The 27,637-nt window shown below is 39.2% G+C and overlaps 1 protein-coding gene across 2 annotated transcripts in view; it reads left to right on the forward strand.

Annotated features, from left to right (window-relative positions):
* Positions 1-24,056, forward strand: part of CCDC148 (coiled-coil domain containing 148) — a 43,934-nt gene extending 19,878 nt beyond the window's left edge. The window contains exons 9-15 of one of the 2 annotated variants that reach the window (XM_071746311.1): positions 2,823-2,961; positions 5,008-5,214; positions 13,201-13,341; positions 17,830-17,948; positions 20,664-20,781; positions 22,292-22,432; positions 23,837-24,056. In XM_071746311.1, the coding sequence (XP_071602412.1) occupies positions 2,823-2,961; positions 5,008-5,214; positions 13,201-13,341; positions 17,830-17,948; positions 20,664-20,781; positions 22,292-22,432; positions 23,837-23,983 (1,012 nt within the window). In that variant the 3' untranslated portion in view covers positions 23,984-24,056. The remainder of the gene's footprint in view (positions 1-2,822; positions 2,962-5,007; positions 5,215-13,200; positions 13,342-17,829; positions 17,949-20,663; positions 20,782-22,291; positions 22,433-23,836) is intronic. The other variant, XM_071746310.1, reaches the window with a different exon arrangement.
* Positions 24,057-27,637: the final 3,581 nt, after the last annotated feature.

Below are 27,637 nucleotides of genomic sequence, written 5' to 3' on the forward strand. Positions count from 1 at the left end.
ATGATGTAGATTTTTAACCTTGGTATGTATCTGCTATACTCTACTAGTTTATATAGCCCTAATGAAACTTTTGCAATTATTATCATTTCTCTGTGCCCAAAGATATGAAACATTCTCCTACAATACATTTTTTCCTCATTTTGTGATTTGAGAACTAGATGATTATATGGGAATATGATAACTTAGTCCCTTCATCTAAGAGTTATTTCTTTGCTATTCTTCCTCTCTCATCATATGCCTGAATGTGAAGAAGCCTTAAGTTGATATTTGTCTTCTGGAATTGCACATCTCCTTGTTTAGCTATTTAGAAAATTTGGAAAATGTACACAATTTCCAAAGAAGAAAAATCAGATTAAGATAATATTCTGATCCTTGTGTGCTTTTCAGCCCTACTGGAGTGCACATTGCAGTGTTTATTGCTTTCAGGAACTGAAGAAGAATTCGGGCTTTTTTTTTTCCGAGTGTATTACAGGGTTATAATGCTCTATAATCTAAATTCAGTCCTTTACTGCAGCTAGAATACCATTTTTTGTGTTTGGGGGATACCAAAGTCCTGAGTTATCCCACAAATTGTGTACTTGGAACTAATATGTTCCAGCTGATGATTCTCTAAGTGCTCCTAAATTTTTGCCACAACTTCCAGGGGTGCCTGAATTATTTAAATAACTGAAGGATGAATAGAGTATTGCATGTTCAGCACTGTTCATCCTCTGCAGCCTCCTTTCCAATGAATGGGATTAGGTCTAACTCAAGCAAATTCAGTTCCTGTTCTGAGGCCTTTTCCCAGGATGTTTCTGGTACAACAATTGGCAGTGACACGATGAGCAGTCGGGAGGGTGACATCTCACTTGGTGCCATTGTTGCCGTCTGCAGCAGTGCATCAAGTGTAGGTTGTGGGGATTATGGGGTGGAGAGGGTAGCTCCCCTTCCCAGTTGTTTATATTCTTTAGACTGTGTAAAGCCAGGGATTAGTGCTGGGTAAATCTGTTTCAAGGGAAGCAGCTGCCTCCGGGTTGCTGGATATGAGACAATCGCTGTGTTTCAGTGCTGAAACAAACTGAAGATTGTACTGGTTTAATGACACAAAGGAGAGGGCTGAGCAGTGCATTTAAAATATGGGTCATGTGTTCAGCTTTGCAAACGTTTGTCTGTATCTTGACCCTGAAGAAACATGATTTTTAGCTTAAATATTGTTACATGTGTTGGCGCTTTTAACTCATTTTAGATGAGGTCTTCCTTACTGGAACTTTACAAATGTTTAAGTGAGGTAACATCTTAAATCAGGCAGGGTATTTTTAAGTTTTCCATGTGTTTAATGGTTATGAATACTCTGGGCTGGATCATGCTGGTAGGGTTTGTTTCTGGGTTTTTTTGTTGTTGATTTGGGATTTTGGGGGTTTTTTTGCTTTTTTTTTTTTTTTTTTTTTTTTCTATGAACAGCTGACGAAGTCTCAGCACAGCTGGCAAACCAAGGCACTGGCAGTCATATTGTCACTGTTTACACTGAACTATTTGTAGCTCTAGATACAGCTGATTACTCCCTGGAGTATCTTCTACAAACCTTAATTTCTCCATCTTGATCCTGGGCAGTAGAGATTTATTGTTATCTCACCATTCAAAGAATGTACAAGTCGGAGGGAACCTTGAGAAGTTGGTGGGAGGCAGAAATGGGATATTGGGTCTTTGCTTTCTTGAGGTATGTCTGCAGGTGGAGCTTCCCTTTGCTTAAAACAAAATTTTCCTGTTTCCTCTTTTGGTGTCCCAGAATCCTGTACAATGGTGATAATACACTAGTTGTACTATACTATGTTACTTAAGGAAGAGTTGTGTTAAACTGGATTACACAGGAAATTTTTTAATACTTGTGTTCTCTGTTCTTTCTTTAGAGATGCTATCATATTATATTATCTATTATAATATTATAATATTATCATATTATAAAATCTAGTGTAATATTAATACCTATGGACCTATATTAATACCTATGTAATATTAATACCTATGGAAGAAATTCTCTTATTAAGATACCTGATCACTCTGCCTGTGTAAAGATAAAGTTGTTCCAAGATCTTTCTGAGCACAGTGCTGTGAAACATCAAGACACCAGCACTGGGAGTCTGAGGCTGCAGGAGTCTCAGGGGGAGCAGTCTTGTGATTTCCCTCTTTTAATTGTCCCCAGGCTCTGGGTCACTTTTGAAAAGAGGCCACTGGGACAGAGTCACCTTTCTGTCTGACTCAGAGCTGTGCAGCACCTTCGTGCTGACATTAATCCCTACAAGAACCAGAGTTCAGATTGAGGTAAAATCTGTGGTGCTCTGTTCTGCTTTAATGTTGCCTCTTGCTTCTCTCATTTGCTGAAACACATGAAAGCACAAAAAAAAGTGGGTCTTATACCTTGCTGGTGAGTTTATGGCTATCAGAAGTTTGATATTTAAACTATTCATTTAGTTAATTGCATACAGGTATTATCATTCCTTTAGTTTGTTTGATCATTTATTTATTGCACTGTGGTAAAAATAGATACCTTCTTTTTCCACACTATTTTCCATGTGGTGTGGCTATTCCTTGATGTAATGTGTTGGGGAAACACAGTCCCATTGCCCAGGAAACAGCCACTTCACAGGGGTGATGGCAGAGTAAATGGTCACAGTAGAAAAGAAATGTAGGTTTGCTTTGTTTTGCTGAAGTAAATCTAAATTTCTCTGCTCTGATCAACACCCAGTTTAAACTGAAAGGTTAGGTCTCTGAAAACAAACTAGAACTGAACTCCTCCTTTTCAGATGTTAAATTACAGTGGAACCAATTGTTTTGCATTTCTGTAGGAGCTCTGAATGGACTGAAGAAGATCAGTGGGTTTTTCAGGCTGTTATCAATCAGTATTCAAGAGGCTGTCAGAGGAGGAGGACCTTGTACCTGGATGCACTGCAGAGATACCTTCCTCACAAATCCAGGCAGGAGCTGGTCAGTGTTATTTTATTAGATCCATTGTTTAAATTCTTAAATAAATGATGTAGTAGACATTTGGTTTAGAAAACTTTTCTCCGAGTTTTTTATTTTAAAATTTCTTAATGGTAAATGCTGTTCTGCACATGAAGAAAGGGTGTCCCAGCCTTAAAAATATATGAACTTGAAAACCTCTTCTTAAAAAATAACCATTGTGGAGCTTTTATAGCTCCACATACCCAAATTCATAAAATAAGTTTGTTAGCATTGCTTTTGCTGTACAGCTTTCTATTCTGCTTCTCTTGCTATTTTTATTTTTATAAGGATGTATAACATTGTTGCAGTGACTAGGAATAGTTATTTTAATTGGTCTGTAGCACAAATATAACAGGAAGAGTGGAAAGTTATCTTGTGCTCTCAGGGAAAGGCTATTTTTATGCATAATGTCTTTCAAATTGATTGCTGATTCCTTTTACACTCCACAGTGAATAAGCATATAGCAGCTAATAGAGAAACCCATTTCAAGGCCAGATCACTTCAGGATGGCATAAGTAAAGTAGAAGTCTTTTTTTTTTTTTTTTTTTTTTTTTTTAATCTCTCCATGTATTTTTAGACCATCTATTTCCTTGACTTTTGGGACTGCCTAAAGCAAAAGAGTAGCAGTGAAATGATACTGATACTTAGGGTAATTTCATCAAAAATAAAGTTCTTGTGGGCTTCAGAACTTTTGCCTGGGAGAACTGGGCTAAATAATTGTGTTTTGTACAATACAGATATATTTTAAGCATTGCCATTATTAATGAGTTTCCCTAATTCTTTTCAGGGTCATTTCAAATTTAAAAACTCTAGATGTAAAAACCATAATTCTGCATTGAATTGTAGTCTCTTAGTGTGGATATTAGCATAATGAATACAGACATTTTAAAACAGTACTAAGTTTCTGTTCTTAAAAACATTTGTTTGATGAGACTGCTAAGCTTAGAGCCTTCTATGCCTTCTTCCCTCTGAAGATGGAGCAGCAGACAAGTCCCAGGTGCTTGATCCAGCAGCAGCTCATCCGAGTGCTCTGTTATTAGAAGCACAAACTCTCCATCTCATTTTTGGTTTGTGAGTTTCTTAGCTTTGGGTGCTTGGTAGCAAGACTCACTGCAGCAACAGCAATCCGAATTTCTGATGTGGTTGCCTGGTGCATTTGGCCAAAGAGAAGGTCCAGAGGCAGTGGTACCACTCTATCCAGCTGTGAGCTGACAGCAGTGACTGTGCATCCCCCTGTGCACTGCCAAAAACCTGGAAATTAGCATCAGGAATGTGGGTTCCTTCAGCACGGGGAGCAGGCAACTGTCACCCCTGTAACCCTTCGTCCCTGTAACTTGCATTTTTTGGGGTAGATGACAAGTCCAAGACTTTGTTGCCTGTCTATGCAGCCTTTTTATTTGCTTGTTACTACTTCTGTCAAAGGCTTGAACCTTGAATATTCTCAGGAACCTCACTGAATAAGTCAAGAGAAGGTGTACTTAAGATTAAGCACTCACCTTTTATATTAGGTGGTGTATGCTGCTTGGCTATCTAAAAGTCTGTTTCCAAATTTCCTGTTATGAAAGAAAATAATGAAACTTATTCTCATCTGTGCTGTATTTGTACCATTGCTTTAATTGGTGTTCTGTTGGTCTATAGGTCAATTTCCTACAAAAAGCCTCATCTTGATAAAAGTGCTCAGTATCTCTGATGTTTTGAAAGGATCTCCTTGTATTTTATGTACTTTCAGGCAGGAAGGGACCATTGCATTTGATTTATTCATATTGCAAAAGTGTGTTTCAGATAAGAGGAAACTGAGGTGCTGCCCAGGCAAGCAGGGAGAGGCTGGAGGGCTGTCACTGCCTACCAGTGCTGGCAGACTGCTGGCACCTGGCAGAATATTTTTGGGCTCCACAGGGTTCCACAGGAATATTAGTGATACAATAATTCAACCAATTATATATTCCAAGTTTGCAAGAATGTCTACAATTATTTTTTAATGTATATTTAAAAAAAAAAACACCTTCCTGAAATGCCTTACTTTTTTAGGTTGTGTATGAGAAAGCTTGGCATCATTACCATTTCACCAGGAACCAGTGCAGAGCCTTGCTGCTAAGCTGGACTCGAGCTAGGAAAGCCTTTTTACTGAGGGCTGTGACCAGTGTTGCTGAAGCCTCAGCTGCTCGTGAGACAGGAGCAGTGTGGGCAAACACCAGACAAAAGCAACAGGAGATCTGTGCTGACCTGAAAGCAAAGGTAGGTTCAGTCACATCTACCACACATCAACCTGGACTTGACTGCTAAATTCAAAATGAAGTTAAGGAAGAAAAGCTGACCAAAGCTCATGCTCTCCAGCCTGCTTTCACTGGCCTGAGTGAATTGGGCAGTTAGATTGTAGTTTGCTTGTTTGCCCTGCTGGCAGAGGTCAGAGACTTGCAGCTGGTTCTGAAGGTACCAGTGAGACCCTCATTAGTGTTTCACCCAACTCAGGGACTTAGTTTGTCTTTTTTGTTAAAAATTTAATTACCTCTCACACTCCAGCTGCTGTCCCAGCACTAAACAGTGGCAAGGCCTTCACAGTGTGGGTACAATCTCTGTATAAACTATGATCACATTTATTTTGATGGATTTTGAGCACCATCAAAGAGTTTGAACTGTATTTTGGTACTGGAGGAACAAAATCTGTTCTGTAGTTTACCATAGGAGATACTGTAAGCAGCTATTCAGGAATAAAGGTCTGGCATCCTATTCCTTGGGTTTCTTTGTAACCTTGGCAAATCACAAAATATTTGTGTGTTTCTATTTCTTCATCAAAGGGGGATTGATATCTATACTGTGTGAGGCTTACTTTGGAATTGCTTTTAACACTAGAATTGCCAGAAGTGGAAGTAAAAGACAATCCAGTCACCTCATTACCACCAGTTTTTTAGTTGTGTAGTAGTCTGTTTTCAGAGAAATAATGAATATCTGTCTGTCCTTCTGTTTATTTCTAAGAATGCTTTAAGACCTGAAAAAATTGATCCTGTACCTTGTTTGCCCTTGTTACAGAGTTTGCAATGGTCTGAAAGGTGATTTACTGTGCTAAGAGCAGAAAAAAGAGAAATACCTGTTTGATGGTTGTATTTTTTTTTGTTTGTTTGTTTAAGAGAATAGAACAAAATGGCATAAGCCTGGAGAGGAAAGAGTTATGATGTTGATGCCTAAGGCATTTGTAAGGGGAATCACATTTCTGGGCATGAAAGGCATGTTAAGATTTGTTTAAACTGCTCTCTGGGATTTTCCAGTGGCACAGAATTTAACATCTGAAGGCACACATGCTGTATTATTCTCACTTTACCAACATTATCTCTTTTGAACTTTTACCTTACAGTGAAATACTAGATACTTGATTTTGTCTTCCTACGAGTGGAAAAGCACAGTGAATCTTACTGTAAGATTTTTGATGCTGAATGCATGTTTTTCATGATAGTAATATGGAAAACCTGCTGTCTCCTGTGTCTGGAGCCCTCTGTCATAGGAAGGTTTGAATCTGAGCACTTGAGGATGAAAAGCTGTCTGGGCTTGGCTCAGTGGGGAGTGCCCCACTGTACCTCCTGTGACAGGATTCCCTGGAGCCTCCTGGAGTAAGGAGCCCTTCTCCAGACTTGGGGTGGGTGGGGTTTGTTGTTTTTTTAAATTTGTGGTGTTTTGTTTTTGTTGGTTTGGTTTGGTTTTTTTTCTTTTGTTGCCCAGGCCTCCCTTTCTGGAATTGCAGGAATTCTTATCTGCACAATTAGAGTTGGAAGGGCCATTTATCCCAGAACTGTGAATTTAGATGTCTCTTGTTTTTTTTTTTAGAATCCCTGCTCCAAGTTACAAGACAGTGTTGGAGTACTTATGCTGTCTCCATGCAGTTTAAGGTTCTCATTGATGCATTGAATTTGGCCTGAAAGTTCTGGGATTCTGACCTCCTGCTTCCAGTAACCTGTAACTGAAAGCTGAGCCTGTTAAGCCTACACATTGCAAGGGCTGAGTTCAAAGGTGGCTCTGTTAAAATGCTGAACATTTGATCAAAAACAATTCACCTGTTACTCAGAAAAGAGAAATGAAAAAGGTACTTTCTTTTTTACTAATTTTTTTTTCATGAAAGGAAGGTATCATTGTGACCTTGTTTTGATTGGCTCTGCAGCTGAAAGGTCTTAGGGGATGGGAGCTGAAGCTGGGCAAGGACCTATCTGTTTTTCAAAGGAATTCTCCTGGATGCATCCATGGCTTTTGTTTGAATTCACTGGGCATATGCATCTGAAAACTTACACTTTACCCAGTTGTAGTTCATTTTACAGGCTTGTCTTGTTGCTGTAATGATCTAGCTCTATAGAAAACTCCAGGCATGCTTGTGAAGAGTTTGTGTTCTGAATGTGAGATGCAGATCTCCTCATTACACCAGCAGGTTTCAGAGAAAGTAATTTAGCATTTTATAGCCTATTCAGATCACCTGGTTATGACACAGACACACTATAATATTTGTATCTGTAAGCAGTTCTAGAAATGCAATGGGTGGTTAGATCCATTTTATAGACAGAATATGCAGAAATACTTTAAAACCAAAATTTTAATGTTTAAGCAGCTGTTAATGATAGTGAAGGAGAAGACTAGACTGAACACGACACCTTTCATTTAACTTCCAGTCAGTAAGCCATTTAGCCTGTTTTACCTATTTGGTTCAAAAGTAATATATTTCTGTACATTTCTATGCTGCTTTAAATTTGTAGGGGTTTTCAAAAGAGCTTTTCTTTCTCTGTGTGTGAAAATCAGTTTGTCTTAATTGTAGTTACAGACTGAGCAATGTGAATGAGAGAAAATACTTATATATGACAGGCTATGTGGTTTTTGGTTTTTTCATTACTGCAATAACCACATGATATCACTTAACATTTATATAGTCCTTTTGGTCTGTCAAAAACAAATGAAAGGCATAGCAAGCAAACTTAAAATACATTACTGAAATCTGGTTTAAATGCACTAGAAACAGCTATGCTGTCAGTGAGACTCTAGGCCTTAGGACTGACAAGAGGAGATAGAACAATTTAAAAGTAAAGAAGGAAAGAAGTTGAATTAATGCTTATAGCAGTTTTTACCTAGGGAAAGGATTTTCAGATTTTTATTCCCTGTTCCATCTCACAGAAGATCAATGTGTGTCCTTCTCTAAGGAGGGATTTTGAAACAACTTGTGCAGCAGTTATTTCAGGTGAAATAACTCAGGAGGGCTGTGTGGCAGAGATCTGGATGAAATACAGGGTGACGTGGATAGTGCAGGGGAAGATAGGCTGCACATCCTGGAAAAGCAAATGTTGCTGGTACATGTCTTTAACACTCCTGTTTGCTGGGGAAAAACAAACACACAAAACCACAGGGGGTGGCTGAACTCTGAAAAATCACTTTGTATGCTTTGTACTGTGTCCATTTAACCACTTTCAGAGTTCTGTAGCAGATGCCGTGTTATAGCAAGATTCTTCTTTTTTGTTGTTGTTGTTTTTTGGTTTTTTGGTTTGTTGTTTTTTGGTTTTTTGGTTTGTTGTTTTTTGGTTTTTTGGTTTTTTTGTTTTTTGTTTTGTTTTAAACAATATGAAGAGAAGGAAATTCTTCTGTGTTGTAAGGTAGCTAAGAAATGAAGTTAGTGATCTCTTAAGAGGGTTAGTAGGGTACTGCTTCACAGTTGGTGTTGGAAGGATTGAAGTACTTGCTGTAATGCATTTCTAAATTCAGTCAAGGTATTTGCAAGCATTCAAGACATGGCTTTTTCTATTTCATTTACCTTAAACTATTTATAATCCAGTACCTTCCCTCTTCGTGTAGAAGTTTAAAAGGACACTCAAGGTAAGACCTCCAAGAGTAGACAAAAAGACAGTTGAATCTCCTGTGTGTGATTTTTCCTTCTTGCCTTTTCCTTCCTTAGCTTCAAGCAATGTGCCTGCCTGCCTCTATATCCCTCCCCTTTCTCTTCCTGTATTCCACAATTAGTCCCCACTGCAGTGATAAAATGTCTTGCAACACACTGTGAGATTTTGGGGATCAACTTTTGCATTTCTTATTCTGACAGAAACTAAGAAAAATTAACTTCAAAAGGAAAACAGTTAAATGGAATTAACTGGGATATTGCCAATCATATAAAGCATGTTGCAGCTTCCCTTTCTTTACCCTTCTTGTATAATGAAAAGCAAGGATGTACCACTAAATTTGGGGTGGAAAAGTCCTTACTCTGTATCTAGTCAAGTCATTGATTATAATTATTTGAATGCCATAGGAGATCAACATCAAAATATCACGACTGAATGAAAAAAATCTGAACACTTCATAGGTATCAAATCTAGTCCTTTAACTATAATCTGATAGTTTTGTAGGAAGCTTCTTAAGAAGATTTCTTCTAAATATTCTTAAAAATATCCTACTGCTTGGATAGTGGGATATTTAAAGGAAGAATTTTATTTTTCAAAAACATTGACTGCTCACCACTGAGGTTATTTGTACATTTATTGGATATGAGAAATACAAGGAAGTTTTAATAACCTAAATTTTAAATACAGGTACTCATTTGGAAAGTATGTGGGGAGCCTAGGAGTTACAGGATGCTATAGTGTTTCTCCAAAGTGGATGTGAGCAAGTGTCTAAGATTTTAAAAGTCACAAAGGATGAGCCAGCTCAGGTGCAGTCCTGTGTCTCTAATCCAAAGCTCATGAACTTGGATTTACCAGTTTGAGGTCAGCACAGCATGGGTGAATTTCATGACTTTTTGGGGGCAGATAAAGACCTCAGACAGTAAACTTGAAGAGACTGTCTCTGCAGATTTTCCTTTTTTTCCTTTCCCATCCTCCCTTTTTCCTATACTGCATGTGTTCTACTTGATCGTGGTATTTAATGTGGAGCCCCTCTTGTAAATCTGAACTTTCTTCCACAGAAAGCCAATAGTTTATAAGGTCACTGGAAAAAAAAAAAAAAAAAAAAAAAAAAAGGAAAACTATGTATGATGCTTATAAAAAAACTGGTAGCTTTTTCACATTGCTTTGACAAACTTCCCTCTGCCCTATAATATTTTGGACCCCAGAGAACTGTTACTAATATACCTTTTAATTTTTTTCCCTTTTATAAACTATAGTATTCAAACCCTGAGGCACTCACCTCATTAACTTTGCACTTCGGAATATTACACATAATTTTTTTTTATATTATTCCACAGAATAACATTATTAATATTTTATATGTCAACATGTGGTTGGTTTGACTACTGTAACTTTTTTTGGTTGTGGGTTTTTTTTTTGTTTTGTTTTGTTTTTTTTCCAATTGACCCAATCATACATCAGTAGCAGGTCTACTATACTTTTCTTAAAGATGTCAGCTTTGTTAGGGCAAAATTTGTCAATGACTTCCAAAGCCTTGGCAAACAGGTTGCTAACTGGAAATCTAAAAATCTGTGAATTTTCCTTAGAAAGCTTGCCTTTTTTTTTTTCCTAAACCTTAGAATGGAAGCGAGTTGCTCAGGCAAGAAACATAGATCAGCATGCCCTGCTTTTATCTGTAGTATTACTGACTAAGCTATATTGCAAAGGAAGAGGCCACACTACTGGTAATGAAAGTCACCTTTTAATGAGTGTTCCATGTTAATCTGTTAATCTCCGTTTGACTGTGCTCTTTGGCCAGTTCTGTAGCAGATAAAAAGAAATTAACTTCTCTCATGTGGGGAAATAAGTTTGCCAAATTTATTAAATCATCTTCATTGATTGGATGATGTGTCCATTAGGAACTGAACTGAGAAGAATATCCTTACTGAAGACCTGATGCTGCAATCCTGTAGTGCCTTCAGCACGTAACTTTTTATCACTTAATCACCTGTTACATCTGGTTTGCTTAATTTCTTTTTTTTTAATTTTCTAGGACAGGTTATAAAAGTCTAGCTTAGGTCACCTTAGGTCACCAACTTGCTCTGAGGCTGCAGTTCTTCTCTTCAAAATGTAAAGGGAAAATGTCATGGCTGACATGGTTTGAATCCAAACTTGCAACCAAGAGGCATTTTTTCTTCCCCTCTGTGCCTTGTGGCTTCCATCTGGAAAAATGAAGAGCTGTCTCTTACTTACCATAAAGCAAGTCTGCCCTGTTTCTTGCTAAATATGGAATTTATGACACCACTGAGAGGATGCTGGTTCTTTCACTGCTGCTGGAATGGCATTCTGCTGCATGCTTCAACTCTCTCCTTCAAATATTGCAGTACTACTTTTGCTATCTAACATCTTCATTTATGAAGCTGTTTTACATGAGGAGACCCTCTGAAATTTTTTTCCAATTAATTCCTAGAATTAGCTATGAACAGTTATAAGAAAAAAAATACCCTGAATATCGTAATGAAAACATGGAAAACACTGCAGGCATTTTGGAGGTTAATAAAGCTCTGGGAGATCCTGAAAGTGTCTTGGGATTTGGGCATTTTATAAGGTTGAAAGAGTAAACTACGAAGAATCAGGTGGGGATGTCAGGGGATTTTCTTTTCATGCTTTTAGTTGTGACAAAGAGTACTGATTTATCACACAATTATTGGTATTTTTGCTTAGAGTTTGAATTCTAGTAGTGGCTTTTATCTGTGTATCAGTGTTGCCTGCAAGAAAACTGATCTGGAGCTCTGTGAAGTCATTTTGTGGCACTGTTCCTCCCAGCTACTCCATGTCCTTTTTGTCTGTAGTGTATTTTTGCCCCTGTTTCCAAAGCCTGGCTCTACTCCTTGCATGACCTTTCCCATGCAGACCCTCTCTACACCACTCACTTGTCCTGTGTTTCTATTTTCCTAGCTGCTAGGAGATTGATGCCAACTCTCTTGTGCCACCCTAGGAAGCTTCAAAATCTGTTCATAATATAAGTCAGTGTTTAAAGAGAAAACCTAACGTGGTGCTGTGTTAGCATGTGCTCATTTAATGGGAATTCCCAAGGAAAGTATCTCAAAAATTGTTTTGGCATTAAAAAAGATGTATCTGTAGCATTAAGTACAAGGTGAATACATCATTGCTATTCAGATGTTAGAGGGAAAGAACTACTTTATTACTTTAATTAGGTTTTAGTGTACTTTACGTTATTGTAATATGCAATATTGAAAAAATAAACCAAAAATAGGTATGTACACCTTCTGTTCAGCACAGCAGTTTAATAATTCACTTGGGAAAGGCTTCTCTAATAATACATGAACTGTGAAAAGTACTTGAAGTGCCAGTTGTAATTAAAAACTTTCAGAACTTGATGTTGGCAGTGCTTGTGCTGCTACAATGTAAGCTGCTTCATGCTGCTTAGTGAAAGGGGCAATAGGGGAAACAGTTTTCAATGTATTTTCAATGTTAGTTTAACTAGTAGGAATTTTTAATTGTTTAAACAGAACATAAACTATTAACCCAGTAAACTCTACCCGTCTTATTTTGCACTTGTTGGAATGAAAGAATACAATCAAGAACACTTAAATATTTTTGTGTGTGTGTGTTCTCTGGTCCCAGCTTACTGGCTTAGTAAATCAGAATTATTGTTCAGGGTTGTTTTTTGTTCTTCAGATGTCCACCATACTACCTCTTGAGGAAAAACCTGATGAATGCAGTAGGTTTTCTTGAAAAACTTAAATTGTAGGAATGCTGAAGGTTCAGCATCAGGTAGTCACTTTTAACCAGCAAAATATTAAAGTATGGAGATTCATGCCACAGAGATTCCTCAGCCATTGCACTCCATTTCAGTGCCTGCCCTTTGTTGTTCATTTTGCAGCAGTGACCAGGTGCTCTCAGACAGGACTGGGTTCCCACAGCACCCTGTGTTGTACAAACTCACAGTAAAGTGCAGCTTGTGAAGTAGATGCAGATGCAGGCTGCGTTTCTGAAAGAGGCAAACCACTGTGCCCTGTGTTACCATGTCTTAGTCTGGCTCTGAATTTCTGAAACTGTGGCTGTATGGACAGGGAACTGGTTTTGGGATCTTTCCATTCTGGCCCCTGCCATCTTCTGTGGAGGGTGCTCCACTGGGAAGTTTCCATAATCTTTTCATTATGAGATTTTATCGCACACCTTGCCAGCCAGTTGCACATGAACTTGCAGAGGGTGCTGCTTACGAAATGATTGTGTATTGCTGATAAGATTATAAATATTAGTTTGTAAATGGATTACATGGTTTTCCTTCCCAGTCTGTTTGGCAGGATTTCAGTATCACACAAGTCTGTTGCAGTTATGTCTTTTCAACCATTTCTTACAGGTTGTACAGTGGAAAGCACAGCAGGAAGAAGCTGCTAAACTAGAAGCTGCAGTGGCTGCCAGAAGAAAAGAACAGAGGGATGAGAAAGAGAGGCTTCAGAAAGAGCAGGAAAGAATTCGCAGAGCTCAGGAGAAAGAGAAAGTATGAGAAACTCTTATACCTTTTTGTGTATGTTAATGTACACTATTGCATTTAAAATCTTTTAACTGATCTCATTACCTGGTATTCTTGTAAAGTATTGAGTATCAGTGAGAAAATGGTTAGTTAAGTCTTACTGCCATCCATTTTAGCTTGACTGCTCTTACATACCACTTCTGCTACTTCGTGATGATTTTTAAAAACAGCAAACAGCAAACCAAAACCCCATACACAGAATGTGTATGACTGTGTCTCTGGGCCACTAAAATCAGTGCAGAGGTGCTACTGGGTGTGTAACTCCTACAGATTGGAGCTTTTGAGCAATGTGGCAGACTATGAAAGCTTCCAGTGCTGCAGCTAAGTGTGCTGCAATGCAGCAAATGAGCCTTACAGCACATTGTCTGCAGGACAGCACAGAGCAGTGTGCAGCACAGGGACCTGAGCAGTGGGGCTCAGCAGAGAGGCAGTGTTAACTATTTCTGTGGTGGGCAGCTCTGGGACTCCTAAGTACTCCTGTGGGGACTCCTCAGGACTTGGTGCATAAGTCTAAACTTCAACTTACTTGAGTGAACTGCAGATTTTCTGTTGAATTTAATGCTTGTGGAAAATCAAGCTGTCTCACATCTGTATTTGTACTGACCTTTCTAGTGAAATAATATGGCAAAAATCCAGGAGGTGGTTTTGTTACAACTTTGCCTCTTTTTCTGATTATTTTTCACACTGAATTCTGATGTGGAGTCCATGTCGCCTGCATTGTAATTGTTAAGACTGCATAATTATTTCTAGAAAAAAATAAGTTGTAGAAAGTAACAGATTCTTATTCCTGTGTCTTTCAAATGCTGGTAAGTAAATAGTCTCTTGTGGGACTGCTCTGCTCACGTGTTTGCAAGAAGGGTTACTAAAAGCTGCACTCTTCTAATGTCATTTAGAAGCAGAGTTAAAACAAGGCTAAACTGTTACAAATAGAGTGTTTTCATGATGCATATGAAGACTTTAGTGACATCAGTATGAATCAAACTACAGAAAGCTTGTACAAAAGCAGGAAGAAACAAAAATCTTTGTTATTGCGTTTCCTCTTTAGATTTTGCTCTAAAATTTTCTCTAAAATTGCCATGTTTCTATGTACCATATCTTACTGGGAGCAAACATTTACTGTTGGGCCAGTTGGACAATGTGACCAGTTAGACACCTGAGAATCTGAGGGATTTGCACGTTGATAGAGGTGTCTAGTGCAGTGATACTTCTTGCAGGGGAAAACAAACACAAGGCTATCCACACTTAGAACAATTTTATTAAGTTGTTTACAACACTTACTAAAAGTAAAAAAGAAATGATAGCAGAGGAAAATAAGTGACAAGCAGGAAAATGAAAATTACTGCCTTAACAGAAGAAGGAGAATAAAGTCCTATACGACTTGGACTTTCCCTGTCTGTTTTTATAGCACTCAAATATATTTTCCTAGGTTTGTCCAAATAAATATGCCTTCATGCCATGTCAAACAGGTCAAGAGCATAAGGTCTTGTGGTTTGTGTTCCTGGTGGGAGTTTGCAAAACGCTTGAATTTGGTTATTTCAACAATTGTGCCAAGAAGCACTTGACCCCAAGTGTTACCTGGAGAAAAGCAGCTGAAGATGCAGAATCCTTCTGTCTGCAGATGGAGACTTATCTCCTCGTTATTTCTCATTGCTGCAAGTCTCCAGAGCCAACGTTTGAAAAGCTGCCTAATTTCAACTCGATTTTATTGCATTTGTGAGTTCATTCTTCCTGCAATATGCAAACGCAGTCACGACTGGCTGTCCAGTTTCTCCTCTGGCTGAAGAAGCCTCTACTTAACATTGGTCACCTGATTTTATTCTTTTTCTACAGTTTGTCATAAAGACAAAATACACGTTCTTGGCAGAGCACAATGGTTTTGTTAAGCTCTGCCAAGCCATACTGTTAGCAAAACTGCAACTAATTGTCCCAAAGTCAGTTTCAAGAGGGATTTCTCTTTGCTTCAAGATACACAGAGAATGCTTTCATTTTTCACAGAAATCAGAAAATTTCAGATTGGAAGGGACTTCAAACAGTCTCTAGTCCAATCTCCTGCTCAATTACAAGGTCTGACCAGGTAACTCATGATTTTATCCTTATTGTAATTTGTTTTATTTATCCTTAAATTTATATCTAATGTTTGAGACTGTCATTTCAGGTTCAAAAGTTGAGGTTTATGGCTTTACAAAACATGTACTTTCAGGCAAGTCTGTCTGACTTTAAACCAGTGCTGGTTTTACCTTTAAATGGCTTATTGTAGGTACTGGTTGTTAAATTTTAGGCACAAACCTCTATAAAAAGACATGGGGATTTTTCAAAATTATGTGCATTGTTACAGAACTTCATTGTATATGTGGTTGGGTTTTGTTTGATGTGTGTTCCCTGGTATGTGTTCTTGGTTGAACTGAGAGATTGTTACTTTTCTCACATGCTAAATTTACAGTTAAAAAATAACAATTTAAGGCAGAATGTCCACATTTGGTACCTGCATTCCTCTTCTCTGTGAGAGTGCTCACGGTGAGGTGCAATGATGAGATTTTGCTGGTGTGGACAATGTGTGAGTTGCCTCTGCTGGAGCTGTGAGACTTGGTGTGGGAGCACTGGAAATGGGCAGAGGGAAGGGCAGCCCCTCCCTCCTTACTGATGGTTTTGCTGCTTCAGGTGTGATGAGAACCTTTGCTGCTGCCTGGCTCTTTGTTACAGCCTGTTCTGGGTGTTTGTCTCATGCTGTGTTCATCGTGGCAGGTGGCTCTGGAGCCACAGGGAAGGGGGGAGGAGGAGGAGGAGGCTTGGTGAGGCTCTGCTGACTTCACCCCCAGCAATGTTCCTTTGGTGAGTCAGTGTTCTGCCTCTGCAAACTTTCCCCTTCTCTCTGGTCTGTGTGTCCTGTCTCTCTAGAACATTCCTCTGCCTGTGTGCAGATGGAAGAGCAGCTGCTTGAGGTCATCAGTCATTTGTTCCACTCGAGTACATCACCCCTTGGGTCCTCCAGCCTGACCCTGTGGCTGTTCCAGGGGATGCTCTGTGGCAAGAAGAATGTGTGAAATATCCCTGATTAGTGTAAAAGAAGTGTTTGAAACCTGGGCAGGGTATGTCAAGTACGAAAATGGGTAAAATGACATTAAATCAATTTAAAAATGACATCAAATCAATTAAAAAATACCAGGGCTACACTTACTTCAGTGGACTGCAGACTGTTTTTTTTTCCTATATATTTGAATATGGGATTTCAGAATATCCACTGCCCCTCCTAATTAGAGTTTAGGAGACAGCCTTCAGGCAGTGTGGAATACAGAAAGACAAGAGTTGCAAAAGAGTTTTATTTCATAAATATATATACTCCAAACAATATTAAATAAAAACATTGTAGTACAGGTGGTTAGAGCCATTCTTGTTTTCACACTCTTCATGTGTAAAAGATTGCTTGTGTGAAGAAATGGCTGGCATAGACACTGGGAATTCTGAAATATAAGCACTGTTTGGAAGACCTGTTTTATTCTGAATCATGATGGTTATGGGTTGTTCCGCACATTGATCATAGAAGGGTGGATGGTATTTTGACTGCCATTTTAACTGAATTTTCCAAAGGAGGCCTAAATTCAACATAGTTTGGTGGATGAGACATAAGTTTTTATTGCTATTTTGTGATGCTTATAGTATGTGAGATGATTCTATAAGGAAATTTCATTGTTAAGAAATTACCTGTATTTTGGGAGGTAGGATAAAGTCTCGGAGCTTGACGGGAACTTTGTGAATTTCATTGTAAGATCAACAGATTACTGGCCCGTAATTTCAATTGCTTTTACAATTAATTTTATAATTACATTTTCTTAGAGTATTAAAATTCCTGAGAATTTTAATTCCTGAGTTCCTGTTTCTGTGTCCCAGCTTATCGTTCTCTTCTGGTGCCTGCACATGGAATGGAAAAAAAATTTTTTTTAAAATGTGGGGTTAAAAGAGTGAGTACAGCAAAGTGAAACTGCACGAGCTCCAAGCTGTGGATCTGCCACGTCACTGTAACTCCTCTTGTTGGGATAATGCAGGAAAGAGAATGTATGATTCCTGTTGGAGATGCCCTGGAATACAAGCTGTGTTATCAGGGGTTGTTACTGGTGTGTGCTGATGCCTGAAGCAGGACAGCTCAGCTGAGCTGCAGCTGGGGAGAGAGGCTGGGAGGTGGGGACCTGTACCAAGGTGTGCTGGGTCTCCCATGGGCAGGAGGATACATGGAGCAGCTGCCATGCTGCCTGATCCCATCACTTTGCATGAATAGAACTGGTTTATGTTATTCACATAAAAAGAAGCTAGGCCATGCTGTTCTAATATATAAATTTTATTCTAAAAATCTTAAAAATGGATTTTCTTTAACGTAATGCTATTTTTTTAACTTTATTTGTTCTCACTACCTTGGCTTGTGAATGATTGTTATTTTGTTTACTGTGTTTGTTCAAACTCTAGGTGAAAAACTACTGGGCTGAGAAGCAGCTCAAGTGGCAAGAACTGGAAGAGGAAGATCTACAACGTATGGAGGAATTAAGAAGATTAATGGCTGAACAAGCAGTTAAAGACAGGGAAAGGTAAAAGAAATTAAATGAGAATACCTATGATATCAATAGGAACTTCTTATCTAATTTGCCTTGATCTTCCAACTTTCTAAATCAGAATAAGTTGAGATAAGTAACTTTTTTTCCCCCGTTTGGAAGTTAACCCAGTCTATACACCAAGGTTGTATTATGAGTATCCTGAATGCAGTTTACTTGTTCCTTTGGATTAATTCACATCAGTCAAAGTTTTAAACCTTTTAAAGTGCTAATTGGTTGTGATCATTATAGGATACACTCATTATACCTAGCTCTCTCTGTGATTTTTTTAATAGTAGCTGAGTAATAACACCTTCCACATTCCCACTTTGCAAAATTATTTATAGTCAGGTTTGTCTGAGATGTGTGAGGAGCACATTAGGCAGCTAGCACCCTCAGAGATGTTTATTATTCTTTTAGAGGGTCTTAAAAACTGCACATCTAGTTGTAGATGCTCTTCACCTGTTTGTAATTCAGGACTTCAGCCTGTTAGCATTTGAATCTTTGCCAAGACTTCTTTCCAGAATGTGGCCTTTAATGACCTGCTGACGAATTACTTGATTTCATAGAGGAACTCCTCTGTCACAGGAGCATAAAACCCCCTTTGTGGAGCCTCTCAAATCGCAGGCTTACTTTTTTTACACAGCAGGAGCCACCAAGTTGCATGAAAAATAATTAAAATAGGATTAAAGTACCATTGGCATTAGAATATTAAACTTGGTCTTCAGAATTCTGTGGGAAACATTATTCAATCTTATTTTTCTGCAATATTTTGCTGATAGCTAAATCTACATGTCTGTGTCCTGAAGCTACATGGATCTATACTTTTCCTTAAACATAGCTGCAACGATTTTAGCTCTCAGCAAAAGGAACCACATACCTGAATTACTGAGTTTTCAGCAGAACTGATAGAGAAAATAATGACTTTTCTTTAAATATGTGCACTGTACTATGCCACACCATTGGGGAATGTTCTTTTCTTATGCTAATAAATATTGAAGAATAAAATGGAAGGAAATGGCACATTTTGGTGAGGAATGCAGGAAGAAAATAACCACACCTTCGGGCTACTAGGAATCAAAATTCAGCAAATGCTTAGCATTGTATTTCCCAGACTTGGCATACTATACAAAATAAAATGGGTTAAAGAAAAATGCTTAATATTTGTGGAGATTAATAACTCTGTGAAATTACTTAATGCTTTTCACCTTCAAAACCTTCAAAGGCATTAATCAAAGAAAGGCAGAGAGCTGTTGCTGTTATTAGTTAATGCAGTGCTACGAGTACAATGTGAGGCATTTCAAAATCCATGAGGCAAGGCAGGCACTGGCAGAGTGACCTCAGAGTGCAGAACTCCAGGGTGTGCTTACACCTTCAACCTGTTGCAGCAGCTGAGTTGGGTTTGAGTCTCTGCAGAGCTGAGGGATGGCACAGGCCAGTGCTGACACTGCAGTGTTTTAGAACGTGTGCCATAGTAGTCAGCTCAAGCAGAGGGCAAGGTTTTCATTAGATCAGAATTTGTGGGGGTTTTTAAAAATTATTTTATTTCCAGAAAAAGATTGGTATCTGCTTTTTATTAAATTTTATTCGTATAAAAAGCAGATCAGGCTCTGTCCCTGGAACTAAGTTACCTCTGAGGATTACTAAGGTGAGCATTGTTCTGCCTAAACCACAATGGCTGCAGTAAGAAATGGAAAGCTTCTCTGGAGCATCCTCAGGCATCTTTGTACCACTCTCCTGGGACATAATTGCTTGTCCTGATAATTGTTATTGGATTATTGATGCAGTGGTCTTTTCTAGCTGCCAAAATAACTGTACATTTACTTCTGATTTCTGTAGTTTATAGCACATTCTATGCTCTTTCGAGCCTACTAAAATTTTGAGAATAAAAAAGATAAAATCCATGTTTTGTTGTAGTTGAAGCAGCTCTCTTCTCTGTTTTTCTAAAGGCAAGGGAAATTTGAAGGGCAAAGGAATGATTCTCTAAATGCAAGTAATTGCAATGGCAGCTCCTGGATTAGGACTAAAGATGACACATCAAAATCTACCCTATAACTTCCCTGGAAGCAGGAGTTGGCAGTGGGCTGAGGATGATTAGAAGTGGGGTGGTGGTGGTACCATGGGGCTGTAAAATCCTATTTTGGAAAGCTGACCAGCAAAAATAATGCCATAGGTAAAGTTCCAGGATTATCTGTGCTAACCTCCAGCTTCCTCCTTTTAAAGGAGGATGTAAGGTTTCTCAAGTTTTCTTGCTGCTTTGAGTAATAACATTGGAAATGATGTTTCTTTTTATGGGAAGGGTTATAGGAAAGAGATCTTCTGCCATCCACAGATGTCAGAACATTTTTTCTTGGCAAAGAAAATGGCAAGGGAGAGAGAGTAACAGGGCTATATAAAGCATGCTAGAGAAAGTCTGCCTTATAGAAATGAAATCTTCAAAGTTAGCCAAGTTGTTTAAACCAAACAAACCTCCAGAACAAATAATAAAAAATACAACTCCCCAAGCCCCTCCTTCTCCAAATAAAAATCCCAACCAAACAAAGAAATAGGACACTGAAATAAAGCTGCACTTTTTGCTGTTTTCAGGTGTTTTGGTGAACCACCATATTAGGTAGGTAGAGAAAACATCAGACTAATTTTCAAACTGGAATATAACAAATATTTTAAATACATTTTACTGTTCTTTCCATTTATGTATGTGCTGTCTTGCAGAGTGAGGTTCAGGCAAGCATTACTGGAGAAACGTTTGCTGGAGCAAAAGGAGCTGTCCCTGCAGGCAGCCCGGGAGGAGGAGCAGAGGGAGAAATGCCTGGAAGCTCTGCGGCAGCAGGTGGTACAGACACACTGTCACCTTATCTGAGACATCAGAGGAACAATCTATCAAAGGAAATAAATGAAGGAGTTAAAATGTGCTTTTGGCCTGACTGGAACAGTAATTCTGTCATGTTATAAATCCCGTGTGCTTTGTAACTCTGACAACAGCAGCATTATTATGTTACATTGCACTGTAAAAGTTGTTGATATCTGAAAGTAGATAGATACTAATTTGTTTCTGGTTTGGATGTTATATCTCCTTTCCTTTTTTTTTTTTTTTTTTTTTTAGGTTTTTCTTTTTTTGAGTTTTTTATAATAATCTTAAGACTGCTTTTAGTCTTAGGCAAGATGTATGAGTAATTTATATTCTTTAAATTCTAAAAACCTTGAACAAAACTTCTTGAGAGAGATTTAACTCTCTGTGAAACTTTTGAGCGTCACTTTATATAGAACATTCCAGAAAATGCTTGCTAATATTTGCCATAATAAATGTAATGGTGGTGGTTTGGTTTGGTTTTGTTTGTTGGGTTTTTTCCTACTGACTTTTAAAGGAGCAGTTTCACCTTCATTTATGTATATATTTTTAATCTAATCTCCTTGGGTTTCCTCCAAAGATTTAAAGGAAAAATCTGGAGTTCACATTCTTTACACTCCAGGAACTGAAGCCTAAATGTGCAGCCAAAGGAAAATAAGGGATCTGGGGAAAGGTGCTTTTCAGACCTGTATTTTGGATACTTTGAATAGCACTAATGCAGCCTTGACCTCACCTTCAGGCTGTCCTTTGGCTTCAGAAGGAACCATCTAAGGAACCTTTCCTTAGTCCCTCATGGACTGTTTATGGCAAGAGAAGTCCAAGCCATCTTCTGTGGGAGAGCTGAGCATACCTTAAGGGATGGAGGGTCTGTGTTTGCAGTTGTTTTTCAAACTGTTAACTCAGGCTCATTTCCAGTCAATAATGTTTTTTTTTTAAATAGTCTGATTCAATTAAATATTTTGCAATATTAAGTGTTATTTTAGGCTCTCAGTGCACTTTCTGTAGAATCACAGAATGCCAGGTTGGAAGGGACCTCAAGGAACACCTGGTCCAACATTGCTTGGCAAAAGCACAGCCCAGACAAGCTGGCTCAGCACCCTGTCCAGATGGATCTTGTGTCCATGTTTAGGAATCCACCACATCACTGGGGAGATTACTTCTGCAGGAAGAATTTTCCTGCCCACACAGCAGGCAGTTCTCCACTTCACAGAAGTCCTGGGCATGCACAGCGCTGTATTAAGACCAGTCAATTAATTTGTCTCAATTGGGAAACAGGACTAAATCTCTCCAGTTATTAGTCTCTGTCAAAGTGGTTTTACTCTGGATTCGAGTTTAAGCTTTAGAGCACATATAAGGGTACAAGGTTGTTTAAGACAGATTGTGAGATTTTTAAGCCAGGTAAATCATTGTGTTCTCAGGAGATGTGTTAATAACCTTTTCTCACCTCAGGGCTACACAGATGAGTAACTGTCTTTCATATCCTGTGTTTCAGGTTGCAGTTGTTGCAAAATCAGACCCAGCCCGAGTAGTGGCTGGCACAGTGGCATCCAGAGCTCGGGTGGGCATTGGCACCACAGAAGAATTTGATCTTCAGAAGCCACTGTTTAAATTGCACACCTACACTGAGCAGCAGGTAACTGTAACCATTCTACATGGTTTAGTGTATGCACGTGTATATTAATAACAATATAGGATAGGAATATTAATAATATAGCAATGTAAACAGTAGAATATAGAATATAATATGTGCAAAAATAAAACCAATAGGAGTAATAGGTGAGGCCCACCATTGCTGGACTGAGGGGATGTGATATGCAAGAGCTGAAGGAGAAGAAGCCACTGAGGTGTAAATGACTTGGGAATCTGGAGTAACTCTGCTCCTGTTCTCAGGTCACTGGGGTAGCTGAGGCCAGAGCCAGCTCAATTTCAAATGGAATTAAGCAACACGGGAGGAGTTTTTTTGTTCCCTTGCTGTTCCCCATCTGCTCAGTCTATGCATTTGAAATTATTCCCACTCTGGAATTGTAAAATTATGTCTGCAGAAAGACAAGCACTATGATAGAGTTCGTAAAAGCTTTCTTTTGGCACTGAATAACTGAGATTCAACTAACTGTAACTAAGCTTGTCCAGCACCTCCTATTTTAAGACATTTTAAAGCTTCTCAGTTTGGTGAAGTAGAGGTATAAGAAATGTAGGCGGTTTTGGCTATTAAAATTTACCCAAATCTGACTGATGTATGAGGTTCTGAAAAGTTGTAGCTTAAAAATGCTCTGACAGTGTATTTGGGATTGTTACCTGAATTCTGAGAATATTCTTCCTGTTTCAACTCCAAACAGGTTTTGGTATGCTCAGTGCAATGAATTATTCCTGTTAAGTCTGTTTCCATGCTCCCTCCCAGAGCTGTGCTGGTTGTGGCTGATGCTCCCCAGGTCACCCCAAAGCTTCTGGGCGCTGGCAGCTGATGCTGGAACTGAAGGCAATGTGACACTCTTGTGTTTTCAGTGCTCCCCTGCTGTAGCCTCTGTAAAACACATTTGAAAGAGATTTAAAGTTCCATCATATAACCTTTTGACAAATTTTGGAACTAATTTCCCTGAGCATTAATTGTTGTTATGTAAAATGGAACTGATGTTGCCACATAGTCACAAGGCAATGCTGTGAGAAGACTCCTGAAGCACTTGGGGAAGGGATTAAAAGTCTTGTGCTGACAGCAGGGCTGTGTCCATGGGGAGCATCAGAGGAGTCAGCAGCTCCTCAGGCTGAACTCCTCAGGCTGAGAAACTAAACAGGATAGTTTCTCCTCTATCCTTTAACTTTTGCTGAGGAATTACAACCAGGGCTCTTTGTTAAAACAGTTTGTGATCATTAATATTAAAAGGATATCAAGATATGAGATGAGGCTTACTCACTGTAGAGTTTCTCTGCTTCTGAAGGCTTTATTACTATTTCAACAGCCTCAAGTAACTTGGAAGATACTCTATGTATGAGGAAAGTATTGTTATTTGGACTTTACCATTGCTCTGGTTTATTTTAACAGATCATTTCTGAGCCCAGATTTCGTGTTGAACTGGCTCTTCGAGAAGCTGGACTTCATAAAACACTTTATGCAAAAGAGATTTTACCAAAAATTCCTCCACTGAAGCTTCCAAGAAGAGATATGGAATCTACAGCTTTTAAAATGTAGAACACCTCTTGTGTCAGGGGTATTTTCTGACCTATAATGACAATTTTTAATAAATTTCCCTTAGGCTGTGTGATATTTCTCAGTCTGTGCAGTCATTTAAAACAACAATGTGCCTTTCTCATGAGGTGCTACACCCTATTATCCCTGTCTTGGTCAAGGTTCTGTAGTTTTGGTGGGGTTTGGCAGTTGTGGTGTAATTTCCCATGTCCCTTTCTACTGGGAGGTGTGACACCTGCAGACACTTCAGCCAATCTGAGGTATGGTATCCTGAGTAGGAAATCTGTTTTAATTGCCAGCATAAATCCAAAATAGCTTTGCAGAATGGTCACTTTTTTATTCTATTATGTTACGTGAATATATCCCACAGTTTTTATTCCAGGTTTCTTGAGAATTTGATTCTTTTAATTATAAAATCTTCATAATCATGAATGTTTCCATTATTCCTTGATTACAATAAGGATAAACTTAACCTTTGCCTCTGTTTAGAAACCAATTTGCTGTACCATATTTTCTGCAAACCAATTTTGTATTGCAGATTAGTCTTTCAGTATAAATTATAAATAACATTTGAGATCTGGGACCTTTACTGTGAAGCTGAAACTCCTGAATATGATTCTATTAAATGAAAAGGAAATTGATGTAATTTCTTTTTTAACTGATTATGTTTTCAAGCCTTACATAAGATGAATGTAAAATGTATGTTAAACAAATTACAGTTAGCAGTTTAACCAAAAAATCCTGAAGACAATGAGTATCAAAGATCTGAGCCTCTATAGTTGAGAACATTGATAATTGCTGGGAACTTCATTAGTGTCCTGTGGTAATGCTTTATAGGTGTTAGTGGATCACACACCTGGAGTGCCTCCTGGAGCAGTGATTCCTGCCTGTTGGATCAAGGGAGAGAACAGAGTAACAGTGGCAGAATCCCCTTGGGTAAGGCTGATCCCAGGGCAGCCTCTGAGCCCTGGGGAGGGAGGTTTGCTCTGCCCTGGGTGCCCAAAAGTCAGAAGTGGACAGAGACTCTAAGAAGGGACCCAGAAAGGCAGGGGCAGAGCTGCTGGGACTGGCATCCCAGAGCAAGCAAAGTTTTGGACTAGAAACAACATATTCTGAGTACTGAAGCAAAGTTATTTTAACACTACAGAGACTGCCCAAAAGCCATGGGAGCTGCACGACTTCTGGATTTAGATTTTGCATATTTGCACTAAAATTACAATTCTGTGTACATTTGTGCATTTTATTTTGGTATCTCATTTGGGGCAACTCTTTATTTTTAAAACACCCTTGGCCAGCTTCACAACTGTTGCATGTTCCTGCAGGGGAGGCCAGCACTGCTTTTTCTTCTCCTTTGGAGACCAGATGGCTGTGAGGCTGCTTCCCAGAAACTGAAGATCCCAGACTTAAAGCAGTGGATTTATTTTATTTCCTGCCTTTAAAAGCAGATCTAAAAGATAATTTCAGTGGTGAAAAAATATTCTCAGATTATAGTTGTCATCTTTTCTAAATACCAAGACGTTATGAAAAAAAAAATTAAACGAAGCAGACATCTGTTCTTGAAATAAAGGGCACTGGGTTTTGGGCAGTGTCTTGTGATTGTCTTCATGCCTGTTGTTTCTTAGGGAATAATAGACTGTCTGCTTGCATTGCTGAGCCTGTGCCAGCTCCCTGCAACCATCAATCAGGGTTTGCTACAGATACGGTGAGGCCAGAATGGGATTTTTAGGGGAATTTTCACGTAGCAGTGGAGCATAAAAAAAGTGCAGGTCTGTGAAATGGGTTTCAGGTTTGTGTTAACTTATGGGCATGTAAGCTTGTACACACATTTATGTGTTTGTTTATAGGAGAACACCAGTGTCTGGTATGCCAGTTCTGAAAGCAGAGAGGACTTTGCAGTAACAGACAGTACTTTGAAGAGGAGCTCACATATGGAGCTCTGTAAACTACTGACCCCTCTGAAACCCTTGGAGTGTCCAGCTTGAACTATGGAGTAGAAGAACTATTTAACTACATAATCATTAAGCTAAAAGCAAGATAAGAAAAATTATATTTTTTTTTTCCCTGGGAAATTTTTTCTCTATTCTAATAGAGAGTACACAGTCTCCTGTAAAGTTAGTGACCAGCACTGTTTCTGTAAGCTACTGCAGAGCAAACCTCACCTAGCAAAGTATGGCTTTAAATTATTGTCACAAAGGACTTAAGAGGCATTGCTGTTACTATGGAATTTTCTTAAGCGGACTTTGGACTTGGCAGAAGTGAGTGTGAATGGCAGAATGGGTTGCATGTGAAGTGACTGGAGTGATTTTGTTTCAGTTCTGGGAGAATGCTCCAGGATCTGGATTCCTCTCCCATCAGGTTAATATTTGAGCCTGAAAACTGCAGTCTGGAGTGAAAACATCTCCAGGAACCAGTCTTGTAAAAGATGGAGTTTGGTTTTTTTTATGACAGCAAACTGAGTGTAGCCCTGACCAAAGTGCTGGTAAATTGTTGGAATAGCTCAGGAGCAGATGGGAGGAGGTGGCATGACTGCAGTGGGGTAAGGAGGGGGGTACCAAGAGAAACCCCCACGTTTGGGAGGCAAATCCATGTGTGGAAATGTCTCCCAGAGTAGAGGAGCCCTGAGGTTCCTGATGCAGCAGGTTTAAGGTGGTGACTGGAGAATGGGTACCTAGGGGATGGTCCTTCAGCATGTCTGTAAGTATCTCTACACCTGCATGTTTCATGCTCTTAATATAATTAATATCTTAGGATAACTCTCCCATGGTTTTTTGTCCATTAAAATGTTGTTTGCCAGAAGTCTTAAATCCTGTATGTTATTCTGAATGTGTCCAAAATCACTTGGAAATAAGGTCGTTAGTGGACTCTGAGAACCAGAATTCTGATTTTTGGTGGGAAATTCTTCAGGTGAAGGTGACCCTCCACACACCCCAGGCACAGTTTGGTCTCTTATACTTCTGGAGACACTGAAAGATGATTTTTCTGGATTGTTGATGTGTGCTGATAAGCAGATGAATGTGAAAGATGCCATCCCTGGTGTTACATGAAATCAGGTCAAGGTTATATTGGTAACATGTACTCCCCATGCCTTTCCCTGTGAGGGTCCCTGTGTGCCCCATGTCAAAGCTGCCCCTGCAATGGGGCATCCAGGACAGCCTGTGCACTGTGGGGATCAGCACTGGGGTACACAGCAGCTCTTGATGCATCTTTAAATGCTGTGTGCATGGATGTCCCAATGGCCCTTGTAACAGCAATGAGCAGCAATAATGGTCACAAGCATGGATTAATTTTTGAGCGTTGTTTACTCAGGTCTTGGCCTTATGCCAAATGTGAAGGGATGTCCTTCTGAGGGTCACAGTGGACAGGAGTGATGCCAGCAGGACAGTCCTTGACCACCACTGCTGGAGATGGGAGTGAGGAGCATGCTGTTTGGTTACACAGCCTTTATTTCTGTGCAAATTTTGTCCTTGGCTGTGCTATTTCTGCAGTTCAGGCTGTACTGGAGGTCTCTGGCTGCTGCTGGGTGCAGTTCCCTGGGTGCAGCCACCCTGCTGGGCCATGGTGTCCCCCAACCCTGGGAGTGCACCCTGGCTGAGTGTCTCTGTCCCCAGGACAGGGCTGTGGGGTGCACCCACTGCCAGAGCCCATCCCTTCAGCTGC

The sequence above is a fragment of the Heliangelus exortis genome, chromosome 6 (assembly GCF_036169615.1).
Source record: "Heliangelus exortis chromosome 6, bHelExo1.hap1, whole genome shotgun sequence".
Lineage (NCBI taxonomy): Eukaryota > Metazoa > Chordata > Aves > Apodiformes > Trochilidae > Heliangelus > Heliangelus exortis.